The sequence below is a fragment of the Sciurus vulgaris genome, assembly GCF_902686455.1.
Source record: "Sciurus vulgaris genome assembly, chromosome: X".
Lineage (NCBI taxonomy): Eukaryota > Metazoa > Chordata > Mammalia > Rodentia > Sciuridae > Sciurus > Sciurus vulgaris.
Window position 1 is genome coordinate 42,890,581 of NC_136471.1, and position 23,384 is coordinate 42,913,964.

Here is a 23,384-nt window from a genome sequence, read left to right on the forward strand (position 1 = left end):
CCAGACTCCCCCAATGAGCTTGCTGTTCCCAGTAGACACTGCCACTCCCTTGACCGAAGGTTGACTGTTTTCTTTTGACTTGTGAATGCTCTAGCTTTAGGACCCAAGCTTCATTACTCCATGAAATCCTTCTCCCTTATTCCTTTCCTCTCTTCCAGCTAATTAAGAAGTATATATTGAGCATCCTTTGTTCAGTACTTACCTCTTCCTTCCATCTCTAAGGTCCCAGAAGGCTTGGTGAATGTCTCACATACTCTAGCTCCTCATTACATAGAGCCCCATGGTAGTTATTGGTTGTCCTATGTGATAGTCTCATATAGCTCCCTGAGAGCACAGATTAAATTTTCTGCTCCTCCCAGAGGCTCTGGAGGCCTAGAGTTGAGTTCAACATCCCTCAGGATATCTAAAAAGATTTAGAGGACTGACTCCAACCTCTAGGACCTATTTTTTTCATGAAATAATTCTCAGGCTGGCATGACTCCTTCAGACAGAGGGAAATACAGACGCCATTGGAGCAGTCAGACTTTTTACAACTTATTAAGCAATTTGGCTGAAACCAACAGCTTCTCCGACACAACTTGCTGAACTGGATTACTGCATGGATCTGGTTTCCTTCTTAATATAGGCTGATCATTAACATAAGTGTCACAGGTTTGGGTCCCAAAACTCCATCTTGGTTGTCATGTAGGCAGTTTCAACATGAATGTGTAAGTAATCATTTTATGATAATCTGAGTCTTTGCACCAATGGGCACAGTGACCAGTGAAGAGAATGAACAAACAAGCATTCACTAAGATTTTTTACATTAGACCAATGTAGACTGAGGATAGTAGGGCTGTGGCTTTTAATGATGTCTGAGCTGTGAGTTTGGGCTGTGGGTACCCATAAGAAATGTATGTTTGTCAAATGCTTGCAGTTCAAATAAGTTGGGAACAGAGGTTTTCAAGTTGTCTTTTTTGCAATTTATGTTTATCTTTTCTCATGGAATCAACCTCAAACATTTCCCTGCCTGGAGACTTATAAATGAGCACACTAGCTTTATATTCCCAAAGTGGACACATACCACTCACCAAATGGAAACTTTGAAACTGGGTTCTAAGGAACACTGTTTGCTGAAATACAGCAGGTATTCCTAGTCTGTGTGCTCAGTCCCTTATGGCTACATTGAACTATGGCTTCTTTCCTCAAAGAGCTGCACTTTCTTGGAAAACTGGCACACACATATGTAAAATCATTACTTATAACCAGAAAGGGCAAAAGTACCAGAATTTCTGTGGCCCTGAGAATTAAGAGGGAGGTTGAGCTTAGCCCTGTGGTTTACCCTTGATGAACTTGCCTGGGAGAACACTTACCATTTATTGAGCACCTTCTTAGTAAACCTAATCCTACTTGATTTTGACCAGAATGCAATGGGGTTGGCATTATTCATTTTTAAAGTTGACAGCAACCCTATAAAGTAGGTGTTATTCATCTCCACGTTACAGATGAAGGAACTGAGGCTTCAACTGGAGAGAGGTAAAGCTAGCATTGTAGCACAAGCCTGACTGGCCCAAAACATGCATTATCCACCATCTCATATCAGTTGGATGAGAAAGGGCTGGAATGTCTGAGTTAGAGATCAGAGTTTAATTCTAGAGAACCCACTAATGTAGAAAAGAGTGAACAGATACCCTTAGAATCCTCAGGTAAGAAATTAGGAATTTAGGTGACAAAACTATTAAAGAATTGAGCCCATGTGAAAAATGAGGACACCAAAGGAGAATTCAGGCAAAGGGAAATGATTTGTTTGTTGTTACACAGAATCCAAAGTCCTGGGAGCAAGGAAGACCCCTGCACCAGCCTGTTGTCTTGCTTTAACTTAATCTTGCTACCCAGCTGAGAGATACCGCTAGGAAGTTCCTCTGGGACATTTTACAGTGGTGATTAGGACCCCAGCAGGAAGTAGGCAGTATACCCAAAGAGTTTAACTGAACAGACTTGAATAAAGAGTATATTTAAAGGATGTGGGAGGGATTAAGGGAAACAATTGATGGTAAATTAACTAACTGAAAGCTATTTACAACCTAGACCCAAAGGGGAAAAATGGAATCAGAGTACTGGAACCCACTGAGACCTGGAACCATGAAATAACTTGCCCAAGTGGACCTAAGACTATGTAGAAATGTGGCTACTGCCAGAAATATAGCCAGGGAACAAGGACCTTGGGGAATAAATACCTGTGCTCAATCTCCTCCTGCTCCAATCTGTAGCCTGTGTCTCCCAGTGAAGACTCCCAGAATCTCTTCCCTAAATGAGGCAGTAACCTGACATGTGATTGTGAGGAAATGAGATTGGAAGTGTGGTTCTTGCAGGACTTGCTTATTTTGGGCCAAGCAGATTTCAGGAGAGGAGGCACTATGGAAACTGCTTCTGCTCTGTAGACCAAAATCCAGCATCAGTTCCCATGCAGAGCTTCCAATAGAGAAATCGTGCCAGACTTCCCAGTATCTGTTTGGTCTGAGGAATCCCAAGACCTGGCATGATTCCCTGTTGTGAGCAGTTCAGCTGCCAGATTGCTAAGCTCCACTTCAGTACACCTTTGAACCCAGGGAATGTAAAGTTGTAGCACCTTGTGTATCCCATCTGTTTGTGCTTGATCCCTTCAGTTTCAGTTTGAATCCTATTAAACTATTGATCCTTTGGGGAGAGGTATCTTTGAGCTGCGATTAGACACATGTATCTGAGTCTAAAAGAAAGATATGAGAGCATATGTGATGGGGTTAAGCAAGTGGACAAGGAGCCAAGAGTTTAGCCAGCGTAGTTGACTTTTCTCACTGTGGAGCTTTTTGGATTAATTGACAATCCTGTGGCTGACTTGATCTCTTCTTTTCTATTTGAACAGGGCCACCCTGGACAGCCAGGCCCCAGAGGTCCGCCTGGCCTAGATGGCTGTAATGGAACTAAAGGAGCTGTTGGATTTCCAGGCCCTGATGGCTATCCTGGGATTCTTGGACCACCTGTATGCTGCCAGATCTTTGCACTTGAATTTAAACAGCATTGCTTGCCTTCAGATATCCTCTTTTTCTGCTCATCTGGAAATCTTATTAAGCCTCTTCAGGGCAGTCACTGCAGCCCCCTGTCCAAAGCTGGAATCTGTGTTGGCAGCACAACAGCAGTAAAAGTCTAAAGAATACCAGTTGCAGAGGGGCATACACAGGCCACACTACTTCACTTTGCTCTTTTAGTGTTGCTTTTGGAATTAGCAAGACTGTTAAAAGATTATAGTACATTTCAGAGCAAAATACACACTTGGGCTATCTGACATGTTCCCACATCAGTGGATACTGGGAAATGCTTGGAAGGCTTACATGCAATCATAGAAGCACTAATGAGAACCCAGAGGCTTGGCAAGCTTGCTATGTACCAGTGGTACTTAATCAGGTGATTTTTCCCCCTCAGGGGACATTTGGCAATTGTTACTAATATCTTTGCATGTCATGATTGAGGGCACAGAATAGCCTCCTCCTAAAAAAAGTCAAAGAATCCTTTGACACAATGTGTCAATGGTTCCGTGGTTGAGAAAAGCTTGTCCTTACCCCACATAATAATCCTTGATTATAGGGTTAATAAAGTATTTATTGGATGCCAGTGTCACCACTTTTACTTAATTCCATTCATCCAGATAGGCCTCAGATATTTGGATCTTAAGAATCTCTAGTACATATCATATCCTTGCAAGGCTGATTTTTTAAAGTGACTGGAAAGAGAAAATAACACATTTCAAGCCAATTTTTGACCTCACTTGAAAAAAATCTCAATTAATAAGGGTTCTTATGTGAGACTTTTAACTAGAAACCACACTATCCATTAAACAGTTTCATAGCTTCAAGAATTAATTGGCATTTCACTAGAATAGCATCACCATTGCCTTCAGTAACTAGGTTGTGGGTATACCTGTGAGAAAGTGAGATAGACAAACAGACAAATCACAAACCCCAGATTGGCAATAAAGGACCTTGACACCTAACGACCAAAACCAATGTATAGCTGGGGGGAGCTGTAGAAAAAGATATATTCCTAACATGGAATAATCTGTGTGCATCACAAAGGCCTTCAAATATTACCATGGCAACAGGGGAGGGGAATAGAATACTTCTGTGGTGAGAAGGGAAAGGGAATTCTGCCCCCAAGGAGAATAGAGAGCCTGAGGTAATAAAACAGCCCCCCCCCCCATGAACAAAGGACAAGGGTAGAAACTTAATCCTGTCCCTAAACCTCACCTTAAGCCTAAATAGGAATTTGGGAATGTATTTTACTAAGCTGAACCTTACTCCCTGCTGAATACCCAGGAATCTCTATTCAATCAGCTTCTTTGAAGCATCTTTGAAAAGAATAGTGACCACAAGAATAAGGGCAAACAAGCAGTGTTAGGAAAGAAACTGGTCTGTGCTTCTGGGACCATGTTGCTCTTTTATAATACCAATGGTCCCTATGCTCAAAGAATCCATCATTCAGTCAACACTTCAGTCCCCAAAGCTTATCCCTTCCCCCAGTACTAATCCTGACTTCCCCTTAGATGTAAGGACATTGGTTTTCCCCAGGAGAACAAACTGTAGAAGATATCAGCCGGCATCTGCCACTGAGACAGCAAAAAAGAAATCTGATTCAAAGACCAGGATTGGGTACTTTTGAGCTGTTTTCCATGTTAACAGTAAGACACGCCAGCTTCTTACACAGGTGTTGAAGTGGAGTTTGTGTGGTAGAAACCCAGAATGAAGATGATTTTATAAGTATCTTTTAGGCCAGGGCCTTCCAACTGGCCCACAATGGCATTTCGCCTATAGCCTGTTTTTACATTTGAAAGGTATTTTTAAAGAAAGCACAAGAAAAATATAAGGCAGGTTCCAGATGTGACCCACAACGCCTTGATTATTTAATATCTGGCTCTTTATGTAAAAACTTTGCTGACCTTTGTCCTAGACAAATGCCCTGTCAGTGTCTTATACTTCTTGTGGGCAGAGTAGTGAACTCTAGGCTTACAGATTATGTGTTTGTTCAGATCAGTGGTATGAACAAATGTAAAGTTTTTTTTTCTGTCTAACCCCTATCCTTTTGACCTGGGGAATGGAGGAATGGACATTCAACTTTGAGACACCAGCACCTATTAAGGAGGTGTGCTTTGCCCCTTAGCACAGCCAGTTCTGTCGTAGAGTAAGCCAAATAATTTCAGGCTCTCATTGTTCCATCCTCCATCTGATCAGATCATACTATTAACAAAATTATGCATGCATGTATTTCTTCACAAGTTTCTCCTGATATTTTTCTCAGGGGCTCCCTGGTCAGAAAGGCTCAAAAGGGGAACCTGTTCCTTCTCCAGGCGGTTTTGCAGGAATAAAGGTAAGAATCTCTAAGGCAGCCAGCTGAGTAGGTTGTAAGCGGGGTTTCCCAGGACTGGGCCCCACCTCCAATAAAAAGAATACTTCTACAACTAGCATCTGTGTCTCTTTTTAAGGAGCACACCAAGCTGGATTTAAAAGATTCTGAGCTTTTGTGGTGGAAACACTGACAGAAATGTTTGCAACTATACTGCCAAAGAGATCTGCCTTATAGGATCTAGACCAAAAATAAGAGACACAACAGTTTGCATGGGTGTAATTTTCTTTGACAAGCCTAGACGTTTTCTAGAGGCAGATATCTTTTGAATATCCTAGAATCCTTGACATGTGTATATCTTAGTTTGAATACATGTATGTCTGCCCATCTCAGTGTGGCCACTAGTCCAGGATCCTGGCCTGGCCTGCACTGCTTTTGCATACCATTCTACCACCCTAGGTGGGCCCTTGGATGTGTGCTCATCAGCTCTGCAGCGGGATGGAAACTTTCATCTCTTGTCAAGAACCTTCTTTTTTCTTGTGACTGTACTTTTGGTATATGCTGCCTGGTATCCTTATGGGGTCTCGGTAAACCCTGCTTCCAAATGATTGACCCTTTTCCTTTGCAGAGTAAGAAAGGAACCCATCATTGCCCTGGTAGCAGATGAGAATCTAAGGGCCCAACATCTGGGGGGAAGATGTGCAAAGCTCACTCAGCTACTTGATGGCATTTTTGAGCACAGAGCCAAGGACCCTGGAAACTACTTTGGAAGGCATTGATGGGGCTGGGTAACTGGACAACTAGAGATGATCCAGGGTTTGGGCATATTGAATATAGGTGTTGTAAACATAAAATAGGATGTTAGAAATGGGAAGAACCTTGTGATTATCAGATTTTCATTGCTCATTTTACAGATAGAAATACTGAGGCTTGGTAACTTGTTCAAAGCCACAGAGCCAGTTCACCAAAGAGTTTAGCCCCAGGCAGTACTATTTCCATGCTACAGAGAGTTGATTTTTGACTGTGAGCCAAGTGGGGTAAGACTAGTAGTTGTCAAAATAGCCATTGTCTTAGCAAATATTGATTAAATGGTTTCGCCCAAAATCAAAGAGACCCTAGATCCAGTGGAACACAGCAATTTCTACAAGATGGTTATATTACAGATTCATACAGTGACTTAAGATGCTGCAAAGTAATTAAAACGTAATCAGAGACTGTATGCTCTGTTGATTTTCCCTTGAAATGTCTGATTTGCATTGTATACATATGGGCACAGATTCTCTGGGGATGAAGGCACACGGGAAGGTAGCTTTGCCTTCCTCTAAAAAGAGCAGGAAAATCATCAGCCCGCAGAAGCAGTTTCTAATTGATAAGTTCCTAGCAAAGGTGAAAATTAATTAATCCAAGTAAAATATGAAATCCTGTTCAGCCAAGGCTATAATATTTGTTTTCAAGAGTCCAGATTTTTCATAGGAAAAAAGTAAATGGTTGAATATGTCCAATTAATGCATTATTTAAAACATGAGATACTGGCAGAGGAGGCCCAAGTTTTCAGTAATGCATTTTATCTCCATGAATCTTAGTTTAGTTGTTTAAAATAATGCAGGCCTGATTGATTAATCTCTTCAGTGTCCTGCCTTTGTCTGTTTCTCAGGGGGATCCTGGCCTACCTGGACTGGACGGAATCACTGTAAGTTGTTATTGATGTATTGAGCTCTTTTGTTGTTTTGTATGGTGTTTGAAGGTCTTCATAGAGATTCTTAAGGAAAATCTAGAGAGTTGAGGTAGAACAGGTCATACAATTCCCATTTTCCTGATGAGAAGGTACCGAGAAGATGAACTGTCCACCTCAAGTTTCACAACAGACAGGCTTTCAGACATTAGGCCAGTGACCTATGTAGCCCCAGTTTATCGGTGGGAGATATGTTAGAAAACTGCCAAGGATGCCTGAAACCTTGGCGTCCTTTCTATATACCTTCTATATACACTGTGTTTTTTCTTATATGTACAGACATGTGATAAAGTTTAATCTGTCATTTAGACTCAGGAAGAGATTACCAATAATAACCAATAATAAAACAAAACAAGTATAATACACTGTAATAAAAGTTATGTGAATGTCCTCTCTCTACCCTGCTCTGTTTTGCTTTCTCTCAAAATAACTTACCATACTGTATTCACCCTTCTTTGAAGATATGTGATGAAATCAAGTGAAGTGAATGACTTAGGCATTGGGATATAACATTAGGCTACTATGTAAGGGTTATTTGAACATAAACACTATGATACTTTATCCATTTAATATTTTCAAACTGTGGTTGACTGGGGGTAACTTAAAGCATTCAACATGAAACCATGGATAAGGGGGGATTACTGTTTTCTAAATATTTTGCTTTTCATTCAGCAAGCATCTACTAAGTGTTCAGTTCTGTACAAAAGAAGTAAAACACACTTACTCAAAAGGTATTCCATACAAAAAATTCTTTTTAAGGACTCTGATAATTGTTCATGAAAGACCTTAGTTGTATTAAAAAGAGCTCTGTTTGTTGGGCACAGTGGCACACATCTGTAATCCCAGCAATCCAAGAGGCTGAGGCAGGAAAATCCCAAGTTCAAGGCCAGCCTGGGAAATTTAGTGAGACCCTATCTCCGAATAAAAACTAAAAGGGGCTGGGGATATAGCTCAGTGGTAGACGGTCCCTAGATTCAAACCCCAGTAAAAAGAAGAGCTTTCTTTTTCCTTGAAATTCTTCATTGTCATCACTTTCCTTTGAAGTAGCATAACAATTTCTCCTTATTTCTTCCTTCTTTCCTGTATTCCTTCCTTTTTCCCTTCCTTTCATTTTCAGTCCTCAACAGATATTGAGCATTTCCTGTGAGCAAAGTGCTATGAGTGATCCTAAGTCAACGCAGACACAGTCCCTGCCCCCCCGTGTAGAAACTCATAGAAGGAATGAGTTATAAGAATTCCACAGCAGTTACCAGACTAGGAGGCACTGCTGTGAAATATAATTTACTGTTTTAAAATATCAATTTAAAATAAAGGTTGTGAAAGAAAAGAAGAATTCCATAGCAACTTAGAAGAAGAGGTGTGACTCACCTAAAGATGCATCATGGGAGACTTGTGTCTTAGAGAGAGAAGATGGCCTCTGACAAGAATGGATGGTGTTTAGACTTGCAGGCAGTGGGAGGAGACTTTAGGCAGGAAATTCGAGGTATGCAAGCCTACATAAAAACAAAGATGAGTAAGGGCCAAGGGTATATAGGTCCCTTAGAGCTACACAAAGTAGGTTTAGATGGTGTGTTCATTATGTTTGTAGAATAATATACACTGTTTTTGCTACATAGCTATGCTTAGGGATTTGTTCCCTGTCCACAAAGGTATGGTGTCTATTTACTCAGTCATCAGTGCTTAGATTTGAGGATAGGGTGTTTAATAACTGAACAAGAGATTTGTGATCAGTAAAGAGAAAACAGGCTCTTCTTTTCAAAGCAATGTTCATACTATCATTCATTCTAAGGAACTATACTTGAACTCCTATTTCTTCCTCCTAAGTTCTGACCTCTGTTAGTCTTGGGATGGGGGCAAAGATTTACTGGGAAGGGGCAGGAGGGAATATTCTGATTGATGTTCATGTTACATATCATAATAGTGAATTAGGTTACACGGCCCCCATTGGAACTAGGTCTTACATTTCTCCAATCTTCCGCTTGATTTCTCTGTGTTGCCTTTAGAATTGGTGTTCAGTTCTAAACATTTTCTAATTTCCCTTCTGACTTTTTCTTTGACCCATGGAGTATTTAAGTGTGTTGTTTCATTCCCAAATATTTGACAACCTTCCAGATTATCTTTCTAATGATTTCTAGTTTTATTTCATTGCAGTTAAGAAAGCATTCTCTGTGTGATTCCAGTTCTTTTAAACTTGCTGAAGTTTAGTTTATGGTCTATTTTGGTGAATGTTGCATATATGCTTGACAAAACATGTATTTAGTCATTGTTGAGTATAATGATCTAAATAGTATCCATTAGAACAAAGTAGTTGACAATGTTTTTGTGATCTTCAATGTCCTCATTTTTTTTAGTTCTATTAATTACTGAGGGAGAGATATTAAAATCTCCAACTATAATTGTGGATTTGCCAACTTCTCCTTGTAGTTCTGTCAATTTGAGCTTCACATACTTTGAAGCTCTACTATTGGATACAGACACATCTAATATTATCTTCTTCATGAATTGATTTATTTATCATTATGAAGTGACCCCTCTTTAATTCTGGCAATTTTTAAAATCTATGGAAATATTCTTTGTCTTTCCATTTACTTAATCTGATACTTAATAGCTCTTTTGCTTTCTTTTTAGTTTTTTTTCCCCTTTTTACAGCATTTTAGTAAGAACAATTAAAATATAGAGTAAAACTGAGTGGATTTTTCAGTGAACACCCATACCATTAATATTTTATTATACTTGCTTTATCTCTCCTCCATCCATCTATCCATCCCTCTATCAATTCATTCATCCTAATTTTGTTGCACTGCAAAGTAAAATTATAGAAAATGAAACACTTACTCCTAAATATTATAGCATATTATTATTAAACTTCAATATTTGTTTGCAGGTTTTCCTTTTATATAAAATTTACATACAATAAAATTCACAGATCTTGCATGTACATTTGCTGAGTTTTCACAAATGCATACTACTGTGTAACCCAAACTCTATTAAGGTATATAATATGAACATCACCTCAGAAAATTCCCTCTTGCCTCCTGCCAGACAATCTTTGCCCCTACCCCAAACATAACCACCATTATGTTTTCTTCCATCATAGATTAATTTCTGTCTGCTTTATAAATATTATAAATATTTAAAATATTATAAAGTATATCCTTTTGAATCTAGCTTCTCTCAGTACAGTGCTTTTGAGATTCATCCACATCATTTCATATATCAGTAGGTTGCTACTTTTTATTGTTGAGTATTTATGCCACTGTATGAATGTATTAGAGTTCATTTATCAGTCCTTGTATCAATGGATATCTGGAATAGTTCCATTTTTTCACTATTCTAAAGTTGCTATGAACATTCTTGTAGCATTTTTGTGGACATAGATATTTTCATTTTTCTTGGAAAACTGTCTTGCTTTTTGACTATGAAAAAACCTTGCTTTTCTAGGGCCCACGTGGACCACCTGGATCTCCTGGAGATTTAGGATTCATAGGACCACCAGGATTACAAGTAATACCAACTTAAATTGCATATGTGATCACAGAATTCACATGATTGTTTTCTTTACCATACCACAGATTAAATGTAAGCCTGTGTATCCAGGCCCTTTTAGTGGAGAAAGACAACTTCCCTTCCTGGAGGATTAAAATGAAACATGCTCTTGCTAGGAGCTATTGGTTATCTTTATTTGTCAGAGTCTTTCTTAACATTCAATCTGTAACTCCAAAGCCTCCTAATCCAGCTCAATTTAAAGTACAGCCCAGGGATGGCAAATATGTGACATCTCTTTTGCTATCTTCTGATCCCTCACCCAAGACAGACATTGCTAATCAATTATACCACCACCACTTCTATCACATACCTTGAACACTGAGGAAGCTTCAAAATTCTTCTCAGCATTGAATATTGGATGGCTTTACCTACCTATTTTCCTGATATCAAACATATGTATCACTGGTATAAGAAAAACAGCCAATGCACTGTGGTTCTGGGAAAGCCCTATCCCCAGATTGTTCTCTGCAGTGCATACCATCCCTCTGCTTATGAATTTGGCTTGGCTTCATCAAGTCATCATTTAAAATTTTTGGACCTATGGGCCTGGGGTTGAGGCTCAGTGGTAGAGCGCTTGCCTAGCTTGTGTGAGGCATTGGGTTCCATCCTCAGCACCACATAAAAAGATAAGTAAATGAAAGAATTGTGTCCATCTACAACTTAATTTTTTTTAAATTTTGTAACTGTTGGGAAGAATGACACATGAAATCTTCATTACCTTAGCATGAATTTGGTTACCAAGTCAATTTGAGAGATTTGACAGGAGATTAAAGAAACTGTGGGAGAAGGAGCTAGAATCTGCTATATGAAGGCCAGCCTTCACCAAGCAAGGAGGAGGACTTATCCCCAGTGACTTCCAACATGCCCATATTCTTTTTTGCTGAAATTAACAGGTGCTAACTCTTTTCTTGTTATCTAGGGTCCTCCAGGCCCCCCTGGGTTCCCTGGTCCTGACGTAAGTATATGTTGTCTTATGGCATTTTGTCTCCTGTTAGTACTCTGGTTTCTCCAGAGAGATAGCTGGTTTGGTTAAACCTACTTTCTGGTAAAAGAAAAAAAATTACTGCATTTCAATTTAAGTTCCTGGAGCTTGTTTGTAATTGATTTTGTTTTTCCTTTCCTGTACCCCTGTCCCCCAGGGAAACATGGGGTTAGGTTTCCAAGGAGAGAAAGGAGTCAAGGTAAATAGATTTTGGAAAGTAAAATCTGCATTTGATATGCTCCAAGAAACATCTCTGGTTTCATGGAGCACATGCCTGCTTGTGTAAGGGGGTTGGTTCTTTTTTTTATGTTATAATAAATTTTATAATATATTTTCAGTTTTGTTCTTTTTAGTTACACGTGACAGTAGAATGTATTTTGACATATCTTACATACATGGAGTAACTTCCCATTCTTGTGGTTGTACATAATGTGGAGTTTCATGGTCGTGTATTCATATATGAACATAGGAAAGTTATGGCCAATTCATTCAACTGTCTTTCCCATTCCCATCCCCCCTCACTTACCCCTATTCTCCCCTGTCCAATCTGGTGAATCTCCACTCCTCCCCTGCCTCTATTGTGAACCAGCATCCACATATCAGAGAGAACATTTGGCCTTTGGTTTTTGGGGTTTGGCTTATTTCACTTAGCATGATAGCCTCAAGTTCCATAGGAGATTGGTTTTTTTTGTTTTTTTTTTTTATTAATTTTTTATTTTATTTTGTTTTAAACTGTAAATTATTTGTTTTTTCCTCGCTTTCAGTGCTAGGGATCAAACCCAGGACCCATGCTTTTTAAGTAGGCACTCCTCCACTAAGCTACATCCCCATTCCTAATTTATTTATTTATTTATTTTTTTTTTTATTGTAAACAAATGGGATACATGTTGTTTCTCTGTACATGGCGTAAAGGCATACCATTTGTGTAATCATAAATTTACATAGAGTAATGTTGTTTGATTCATTCTGTTATTTTTTCCCTTCCCCCCACACCTCCCACCCCTCTTTACCCTCTATACAGTACTTCCTTCCTCCATACTTGCCCCCCTCCCTAACCCTAACTCTAACCCTAACACTAACCCATCCCTCCCCCCCATTATGTGTCATCCTCCACTTATTAGTGATATCATTCGTCCTTTGGCTTTTGGAGATTGGCTTATCTCACTTAGCATGATATTCTCCAATTTCATCCATTTGCCTGCAAATGCCATAATTTTATCATTCTTTATGGCTGAGTAATATTCCATTGTATATATATACCACAGTTTCTTTATCCACTCATCAATTGAAGGGCATCTAGATTGGTTCCACAGTCTGGCTATTGTGAATTGAGCAGCTATGAACATTGATGTGGCTGTATCTCTGTAGTATGCAGATTTTAAGTCCTTTGGGTATAGGCCAAGGAGTGGGATAGCTGGGTCAAATGGAGGGTCCATTCCAAGTTTTCTAAGGAATCTCCACACTGCTTTCCAGAGTGGCTGCACTAATTTGCAGTCCCACCAGCAGTGTATGAGTGTACCTTTCTCCCCACATCCTCGCCAACACCTGTTGTTGCTCGTATTCTTGATAATCGCCATTCTAATTGGGGTCAGATGGAATCTTAGGGTGGTTTTGATTTGCATTTCTCTTATTACTAGAGATGTTGAACATTTTTCCATATGTTTGTTGATTGCTTGTAGATCTTCTTCTGTGAAGTGTCTATTCATTTCCTTAGCCCATTTGTCGACTGGATTATTTGAATTCTTGGAGTAGAGTTTTTTGAGTTCTTTATAGATTCTGGAGATTAGTGCTCTATCTGAAGTATGATTGGCAAAGATATTCTCCCACTCTGTAGGCTCTTTCTTCGCATTGCTGATAGTTTCCTTTGCTGAGAGAAAGCTTTTTAGTTTGAATCTATCCCAGTGGTTGATTCTAGCTTTTATTTCTTGTGCTATGGGAGTCCTGTTAAGGAAGTCTGGTCCTAGACCAACAAGGTGAAGATTTGGACCTACTTTTTCTTCTATAATCTGCAGGGTCTCTGGTCTGATTCCGAGGTCCTTAATCCATTTTGAGTTTAGTTTCGTGCATGGTGAGAGATATGGGTTTAGTTTCATTCTGTTGCATATGGATTTCCAATTCTCCCAGCACCATTTGTTGAAGAGGCTATCTTTTCTCCATTGCATATTTTTGGCCCCTTCGTCTAGTATGAGAAAATTGTATTTATTTGGGTTTGTGTCCGTGTCCTCTATTCTGTACCATTGATCTACCTTTCTATTTTGGTACCAATACCATGCCGTTTTTGTTACTATTGCTTTGTAGTAGAGTTGAAGATCTGGTATTGCAATACCCCCTGTTTCACTCTTCCTGCTAAGGATTGCTTTAGCTATTCTGGGTTTCTTATTCTTCCAGATGAATTTCATAATTGCTTGCTCTATTTCTGTAAGGTACGTCATTGGGATTTTAATTGGAATTGCATTGAATCTGTATAGCACTTTAGGTAGTATGGCCATTTTGACAATATTAATTCTTCCTATCCAAGAACATGGAAGATCTTTCCATCTTCTAAGGTGTTCTTTAATTTCTTTCTTTAGTGTTGTATAGTTCTCATTGTAGAGGTCTTTCACCTCTTTTGTGAGATTGATTCCCAAGTATTTTATTTTTTTCGAGGCTATTGTGAATGGGGTAGTTTTCCTAATTTCTCTTTCTGAAGATTCATCACTTATGTATAAAAATGCGTTGGATTTATGGGCATTGATCTTGTAACCTGCTACTTTACTGAAATCACTTATGAGTTCTAAGAGTTTTCTGGTGGAATTTCCAGGCTCCTCTAAATATATAATCATGTCATCAGCGAACAGGGATAGTTTGAGTTCTTCTTTTCCAATTCGTATCCCTTTAATTTCTTTGGTTTGTCTAATTGCTCTGGCCAGAGTCTCAAGAACGATGTTGAATAGAAGTGGTGAAAGAGGGCATCCCTGCCTTGTTCCAGTTTTTAGGGGGAAGGAGATTGGTTTTTCACCTTAGGAAATGGGCATTTCCTATTCACATAGATTTCCCTGATAGGATCCCTTGAGGGCTGCATGTACATATGCCACACATCAGCTTTTGTGGTTCTTTTTCGTTCAAAATACTGTCATCTCCCTGCTTCTTATCTGTCTTAACAAATATAATCTCCTGAAATAGTTCTTCTCTTCCCTCCACCTGGGTATTTCCCTGTGGTTTTGTATATTCTGTTATCTTCTCTTTCCTTTTCTCTGATTCCTCCCTTCCCTTAATACTTCCTGCCCTTCCTTCTCTTTTTCTCTTCTCCCTATCCCTGTCTATCTCGTATCTCTCTTTCTTAACTTCCCTTTCACCATTCTCTTTTATTTCTCTCCTTCCCTCATTTCCCTCTATATAAATTGTATGGTGATTTGGGAGTCTCTACCAAGGCTGGGAACTTGCCATCCACCTCTTCCTGACTGGCTCTTGTGGATAGCACTGCTTTGTGAAAGAGCAACTGTAGCCTCCAGTGTCCCAATAAATACTTCACTGCCTCTGCCTGAGTTCTTGGCAAAGATTTGTACCAGCTGGAGTCAATCATTGTTGCCAAGAGGTAGCTGTTCACCTTGTTCAAATGTCTTTGTGGCTCTCTTCTGAAAACCCTTTTGTGCATGACCATGGCAACCATGAATCTGTGGGTTTCTTTTATCTATCTTGCTTCTTCCCTCTGCAGTGCTGGTACAAAATTCAATTGGTCAGATTTATAATTCTTAGTCCCCTGGCAATAGGAGTTTTGCTTCCTCATAGATGCAAGAATGGAACAGCTACAGTAATGGACAGTTTATTTGTGAATTACATCTAGAGGACAGACTCGTCCTCTGGAAAAATGGTCTGTGGTTTAGCCTTTGTTTAATGTTCCCTTTGATTTTACAGGGGGATGTTGGCCTCCCCGGCCCTGCAGGACCACCACCATCTACTGGGGAACTAGAATTCATGGGATTCCCCAAAGGGAAGAAAGGATCCAAGGTATTAAAAAGCTAGAATAGAAAAAAATTAGTAATCCCTTTCTTATTGATACCAGAATTCATCTCTAATATGAGACTATTCTGAAAAATAGAAGGTTTTAGGTAATGAACCTTTGTTGGGAAGTGAGAGTAAAACCTTCTTTCTTTTTTACCTTGTGAAAGGCTTTCTAAAAAGCTTGTGTCTGTTTTTTGGTGTGTAGGTGTGAGTGTGCCCATGATTCTGGATATTCACATAAATGCTATTTTCTCTGTTTCAGTCTTGCATATCCAATATGTGATATGATGAACAACATAAAACAAGAATTAAATACTTGGGTTTTTTCTTCTAACTCCCAAGCATCCCAATACTTAGGTTGTCCCCAAAGCACTATGACAGAACATATAAGGTAGAAATGTTTCCTTTTGAGTTATCTTTTTTTATTTTTTCTTTTTACAATATATGACAGTAGAATGTGTTTTGACATATTATACATACATGGAGTATAACATTCTAATTAGGATCCCATTTGAATTATATTTTTGAAGACATCATTTGCCCTCAAAATTTGACATTACAATAGGATACACTGTCACCAAGTGGTAGTAGATGTCCTAATTCACCTGATCTAAACTACCAAAACCTAAACTGTAACCTTGTTTAACTGAGATATTTTATAATCTATATTTTTTCATGAGGAAGCATATACTATGTCAGGGTTGGATTTGAATGTCTGTATTCTGTTAAGGTGTGCAGATATCTTTCATTAACCTGCATTCCCTTCCTTCCAAGGGTTCCTTTGAGTTTTATAATTTTTTTCCATGGCTAAAGGGCCCAGGCTGGCAAACATGTTTAGTCTCATTTCTTTACTATTTGCCTGTGTGGAAACAACAGCTCCAGGACCCTCCAGGTTTACAGGAAATAATCATTGATTTGGGAAAGTCTAGGAGCATATAAGAGGTTGTCTGCCTCCCTGGTCATTCGCACACCTTATGGAGCCTTCCATGGTACCCATAGATAAATTTGCAAATAAGGGAAAGGCAGATTAAAACACTATGTGAGCCTATGCAAATTGTCATTATTATCCTGTTTCCAAACCATGAACTTCTCTGCAGCCTGTATTTTGCTACAGGAAATCAAACTGAAAGATTTCTTCCACAAGAAAGAAAATAGCCATTCTTTTTGTCTTCCAAATAACCAGTGCATTTGAGATTCTGATTTAGACACTCATGGGCCTTGATCCTTCCCACATGGCAAAGGGCTCCCTAAACCAAGACATCTTGATTCAGCTGTCCGTTGGGCAACATGGGGATCTACAACACTATTAGATTCCCCAATCCTGATATCCTTAAATTCCTCACTCCCCAGCCCAAATACATTTTTAAAAAATATTTCTTCAGCTGTTGGTGGACCTTTATTTTTTATTTATTTTTATGTGGCACTGAGAATCAAATCCAGTGCCTCACACATGCTAGATGAGCACTTTACCACTGAGCCACAACCCCAGCCCACCCATCCTTTGTGTTTGCTGCTCCCTGCTGCTACTTACTAGCTTTTGGTATATTTTCCAGGGTGAACCAGGGCCTCCAGGTTTCCCAGGCATGAGTGGTCCTCCAGGGTTCCCGGTAAGTCTTCTTACTTGGTCAACATGTATTCAAGGGATGAATTGGACAAAACCTTTAGTACTAGAAAGCTAACAGGAAGCTCTCTTCTCATGCTGGTTGTAGAGAATGCCACCATTCTCAATATTATAAGGCATTTAAGGAAATATTCCTGATTCTTGAACTCACGGGGACATTAGAATGGTTCTCCATGAGTCTGTATCATTTTAGAGCTTATCAGCTCAAGCTCTAGAGTTAGAACAGAATCAGGCTTGACTTTTGGTTTCATCAGTTTCTAGATTTTTTTTAAAAAGGTTTCATAACTTTTCTGAGTCCTAGTTTCCTAACCTACAGAGAGAGAGAGAGAGAGAGAGAGAGAGAGAGAGAGAGAGAGAGGGTCTAAGGATTATATGAGATAATATGCAATAAAAAGGCTTTGTGCATACCAGGCACGTATCAAATGTTCAGTAAATGGTAACTGAACTTAATAATCCTTTCTTTACATTTTGATCTGCCTTTCTAGCTTAGATTCTTCCACTCAAGCAAATACCTTTTGGGGGCTCCTTCATGCCAGGTATTCTGCTAAGTTCTGTTGAACTCAGAGACTGTTTTAGTCAACTATTTTGCTGCTGTGACCAAAAGACCTGAGAAGAACAATTTTAGAGGAAGAAGAGTTTATTTGGGGCTCATAAGTTCCAAGTTCTTAGTACATAAACAGCCAACTCCATGCTCTAGGCCCAAGGTGAGGCAGGACATTACTATGGAAGGACATGGAGGAGGAAAGAAACCCAGTACATGTTCACCAGGAAACAGAGAGAGAGAGAGAGAGAGAGAGGAGAGAGAGAGAGAGAGAGAGAGAGAGAGAGAGAGAGAGAGAGAGAGAGAGAGAACTCCACTCAACAAGGGAAAAATATAAACCCCAAAGGCATGCCCACAGTAACCTGCCTCTTCCACCAAAACCTATCTGCCTACAGTTAGCACCCAGTTAATTCTTTCAGTAAGGCTCTCATAACTCAATCATTTCACTCCTAAACTCTCCTGTGTTGGCTAATACATGAGCTTTGGGGAGACAGCTCATATCTAAACCATAAAAGAGCTTACAAACAGGAACTAAGTAAAAGTCCCTATCATTGTGATTACATTGTAATGGGAGTGACAGGTGATATGGAAAATAAATAAGAGAGAAATCCATAGCAAATTAAGGGGCTGGGGGTGTGGCTCAGTGGTAGAGTGCTTGCCTAGCATGTGCAAGGCTCAGGATTCTATCCCTAGCATCAGTAAAAAAGAAAGTTCATATATTACCATATAAAAGATGGAAAAACGGTAAAGTGATAGAATGTGGATGGGGAACAGGGTGGGCCACTTGGGACAGGGTCCCCAACAAGGGACTCTCTGAGGAACTGATAGGTAGACACAGACGTGCATATTAGGAGAGAGCAAGTCATGAAAAGATCAGAGAGTTTCAGATCAAGAGACCCATAAGTACCAAGACCTTGAGGTTCATCACTTTGGAGGAACATCAAGGTGAGTTGGCAGGACAAAGTAAGAAAGGACAAGAAACAGAGAACCAGGAGCAAGATCATGGCCATCTTTGCAGATTCATTGTGGCTTTTAAGTTTAATGGGAAGCCATTGGAAGGATCTGACTTGCATTGTTTTAAAGATCACTCTGGCTGTATGGGAGAGAGAGGGGAGAGTGTAGAACAGTAAACACAGGCTATTGCGGAAGTCCAGGCAAATGATGATGGTGGTGGCTTGGACTCTGGTGATAGCAATGGAAATGGAAGAAGTGGATGAATTAAAAATGTAAACATGTTACTTTTTTATTAAGGAACATTTCAAACATACATGAAAGCAGAGGCCATAATGATCCCCCTGTGTACCCATCACCTGGCTTCAACAATTAGCAATACATGGCAAATCTGAGGCACATATCATTTCATCAAAAATACCACAGTATTTCTAAAACTGTGTTAAAACATAGTGACAATATCATCATCACCAATTAATGATATCAGTAAATAAGACAAAAATTCTAACTTATGATTATTACATATATAATTACAGTTGACTTGTTGGAATGAGAATACAGATAAAACCAATACATTACATTTGGTTGATATATCTCAAATTATATGATATGTTTTGAAAAAACTGACAAGATTTTCATGGATTTGGGGTAGAGCTCAGGAAGAAAATGGATGAATCAAAGATAGCAAGGCCTGCTCCTGCTTGCTAGCACAATGGGGATAGATGGCTCCAGTCCTTCCCTGTAGTACTTTGAAACACTTTGGGTCTCTCTGGATGGCCAGAAAGCAAAACCAAGGGAGCCAGGTTGCCAGGGACACAGGTTGCTTCCATGAGGATTCCTATTACTCCATAGAAACAAATGAGCATAGAGAATCATTTGTTCAGTGTCCTTGATTCTAATCAGCTCTGCAGCTAATGAATCAGAACGCAGGAGAATCCTGGTGTTGGATACAAACAACTAGTCCTTGTGCCCAGCTCCAGCTTTGGAACTTTGGCAAGTTGCTGAACCTCTGTTTGTAGATTTGTAATATGGCAGTGGTCATATTTACTCTTCTGAGGCCCAACTCACAATGTATGTGAAGTTTCTTTACAAAATACAAAGCTGTACTGTCCAATAAGATAACCAGTGGCCACATATAGTTATTGAGCTCTTGAAATATGACTGATTTGAGCCGGGCATGGTGGCACATGCCTGTAATCACAGCAGCTCAGGAGGCTGAGGCAGGAGGATCATGAGTTCAAAGCCAGTCTCAGCAACTTAGTGAGACCCTAAGCAACTCAGCAAGACCCTGTCTCTAAATAAAACACAAAAAAGGGCTGGGGATATGGTTCAGTGCTTAAGCACCTCCAAGTTCAATTCCTGGTACCAAAAAAAAAAAAAAAAAAAAAAAAAAAAGAAAGAAAGAAAGAAAGAAACATGACTGATCTGAAATGAGACAATGTACCTGTAAAATACACATCCATCAGATCTTTAAAATTTAGTATGAAAAAATAACATATCTCTGAAACAATTTTAACTTTGATGGAAAATGATAATATTTACTGTATATTTGGGTAAATATGATATATTGTTAAATGGATCTCTATTTTACATTTTAATGTGGCTACTAGAAAATTGAAAATAACATAGCAGCTCATGTTATATTTCTATTGGAGAGCTCTTTGCAAGTGGGTTTGGGGAGTAAGGTTTGCAACTTTTTTTGTAGAGCATTTCATATGGATTCTAGTTACCTTGCACCCTGTGAGGTAAGCAAGTTAAATCCAGGCTTATCGCTCATACTGATGAGGAAACCATGGCCTGAACAGATGAAGAGTCATGTCCAGAGTTGCAGAACTAGTTATTAGCAGATCTGAGATCAGCTTTGTTGAATTCTAGCCAGTTTGGGGCTTTTCCCCCATACCATACTGCCCCCTACTGTCCAGTTTGTTCTACTCACTGAGGTCGTGGTATTTTGGTCTACTAAGTCTCTGCGGGTCTGGGGATTCGAAGCATGGTCCTCGCGCATGCTAGGCGAGCGCTCTCCAAGAGGAGCTATCTCTCCAGCTCCAGGTCTCTAAGTCTCTAAGAAAGAATTTTATGATCTGCTCTGGTACTATAGGATACACTCGTTCATGCTCACGCCTTTTCTTCAGTTGGACCTCAAAGCGTTTCCTCTGCTGCAATTCCAATCTGGTCCCTTTTGTCCTATAAAATAAAAAGAAACTGACTGATCACAATGTGCAGTAATAAATTGCAACACCATTTCAAGTTCAGTATTTTCAGTATAACACAGTGAAGGCTGAAAAAATGGAAACTCCAATTGCAAAGACATCAAAGCTGGAAAATACCTCCTTTTCCATAGAACAGCATGTTTTCATAGAGTGGAAACAGAAACCAGAGTTCTCAGCCCACTTCAGCACAGATTCACTATGTTACCCTGACCAAATCATGTAACTGCTTAGTTCCTAATATCTCTATCTGCTTAATGGGAGCACTCATAAGTACCTTATGTGCTTGGCAGAAAAGCTGTGAGGAGAAAGGTGGTAACATTTGGGGTATTCTGGGCTTTTCAGTGGAAACACACTTCTCAATTCCAAAGTCCTCACATCAGCTTTCAATTATCTATGCTCAATGAAAAACAAGGCATTGCTGAGGATGAAAATCTCTAGGGAATCTAGAATGTTCCCTTTAACTATTTGTTCCCTTTCCATTTTGGCCCAAATTTTTGCAGGAGACAAGGTACCCAATCTGACAGATTTAGACCTCCTTTTCTTTTGCTTGCCACCGGCTCCCAGTGATCAAATATCCCCAATTTTCCTGGCTCAGTTGTAGCTTTGCATATCCCATCCTATTGTCCCCAGCAGCACACTCATACTTGTAGGCCACAGTTCCTAATATGGAGGTTGTCAGAGAGAATCGTATAGCCATGTGCCCTCTGTCAAAGGGCCAGCAACCTGGAAGAGATGAGGGGAGTCAGAAGAGAAGAAACTGACATATCCTGAAGTGACTATTGAGTGGATCTGAGGTAACTAATGGGTAGGTGGGCTTCTCTTTCATTTCAGTCTCTCTGGAACTTAAAAGCCTCAGAAGCCCAGGGCCCAGGAGACCAGGAAAGAGATAAGCTGGAGCTCTAGTGAGGCTTTCCAGGTCACGGGTGAGTGGGAGTGTGGGAGCAGCCATTCCAGGACTGCTTACAACAAGAGCTGGCTGTGATGGACCAGGTCCCAGGACAACTTACTAGAATAGCTTGTTCAGCAGGGTCCCTGTGCAGTGCCTCCCTGTGCTGGGAGACAAGCTGGGACTATAGCCGTGTCTTGCCAAGCCATTTATCTTTTAATGGCTTGATTCCACAGGCACAAAGTTATTTTTCCTTCTTCCATTTTTCATGTATTTTTATTTTTGTTCACACTGTAGCACAAGCTCTCAGTCTCTCTCTTTGAGAAAGCAAGAATCCTGAGGCTTTCTCTGCTTTCTAAAGGAGTACAAAGTCTCCTTACATTTATAACTGTGGGCAAGATAAGTGGGGGTCATGAGACAGTTCTGGACATTCTTTTCTTCACCCCTTGCCACAGTTTTACTCTCTTGGTCATTATTCCATTCAATTCAACAACTTTTTAAACCAATTTAAAACAAGTTTATTCATTAACCAAGACTTCAATTCAGCAATCATTTACTGGACTACCTTGTATGTGTTCAGGCAGCAGTAACCATGCTTTGGAGGGAAACATAAGAAAGTGTGAAAGAGGCCTTCTGCTTATAAAACTTTCATACGTAACCAATCTTAGTGCTTTAAGATTTCGGGGCAGCACTGACTATCACACCTTTCATGGACAGGTCAGGGAAAACTGCTTGAAGTGTTCAAACTCAGAGGCCCATAGACACATTCCACCAGGTGGCAGCATGCAGTGGTTTCCAACCTGAAATGTAGAAAAACATTTCAAACCCTTCAAACAAGTTTGTATTCAGTCTGCCCCTCAGTCCTTCAGAATTAGAAAATCTATTCAGCATAAGGACTGAGCTGTTTGACACATAACTGTAGCTATAGGAAACAGAAAAGGCAAGAAGGAAGCAAAACCTGCTTTTAATTGGACCCTTCAAAGCCACATACCCTCCCCACAGTAATAAAAACCACCAACAACAACAACGGACAACCCACATTTAAAAAAAAATCCTTAGAGCTAGAAAGCCATGGAGGTATTCAGCCAGCCTTCAATACCCATGGGAATGCACTGAGTATGTAAAAGCTACAAATGGAATTGGATTTGTGCCCTCACACCAATGGAGCCAGGTCACATCAAGTGGACAATAGATGTGCCACTACAACATGTAGCATCTTTTCACAAGTTTCCATGTGAGAAAGTTTCACTGCTTCTTTACTCTCAAACGCTATTTGCCAAAATCTATGCTCCAAAATATACAATTTCAAACAATGATAACAAAATGACCCCAGTTAAGTTTTCCATTAAAGACTTTATTCAGTTTGGTAATGAACTCTTCTATATCTTGGGGGTACAGACGTTTTTCCTGATACCCAGAGGGAAGGAAGCTCTCTCACCTTCAGTCTGCTTCTTGGAGTCCTTGCTTGTTCCTAGAGAATCCCCAGTTAATACCCATAGTACAAGTCCTCACCTCCTGTGAGCAGGGCAAAGAGGACTGGAGTCCATCTTAATAGTTGCATTTGCAACACTCCTAGGGCCTG

General features: G+C 39.8%; 1 protein-coding gene across 4 annotated transcripts in view; it reads left to right on the forward strand.

Annotated features, from left to right (window-relative positions):
* The window catches only part of COL4A6 (collagen type IV alpha 6 chain), a 304,446-nt gene that overhangs the window by 235,561 nt on the left and 45,501 nt on the right, over window positions 1-23,384 (forward strand). For all 4 annotated transcript variants that reach the window (XM_079124394.1, XM_079124396.1, XM_079124395.1 and 1 more), the window contains 8 exons: window positions 2,882-2,998; window positions 5,308-5,376; window positions 7,007-7,042; window positions 10,526-10,588; window positions 11,550-11,585; window positions 11,770-11,811; window positions 15,507-15,599; window positions 17,147-17,200. In XM_079124394.1, the coding sequence (XP_078980520.1) occupies window positions 2,882-2,998; window positions 5,308-5,376; window positions 7,007-7,042; window positions 10,526-10,588; window positions 11,550-11,585; window positions 11,770-11,811; window positions 15,507-15,599; window positions 17,147-17,200 (510 nt within the window). The remainder of the gene's footprint in view (window positions 1-2,881; window positions 2,999-5,307; window positions 5,377-7,006; window positions 7,043-10,525; window positions 10,589-11,549; window positions 11,586-11,769; window positions 11,812-15,506; window positions 15,600-17,146; window positions 17,201-23,384) is intronic.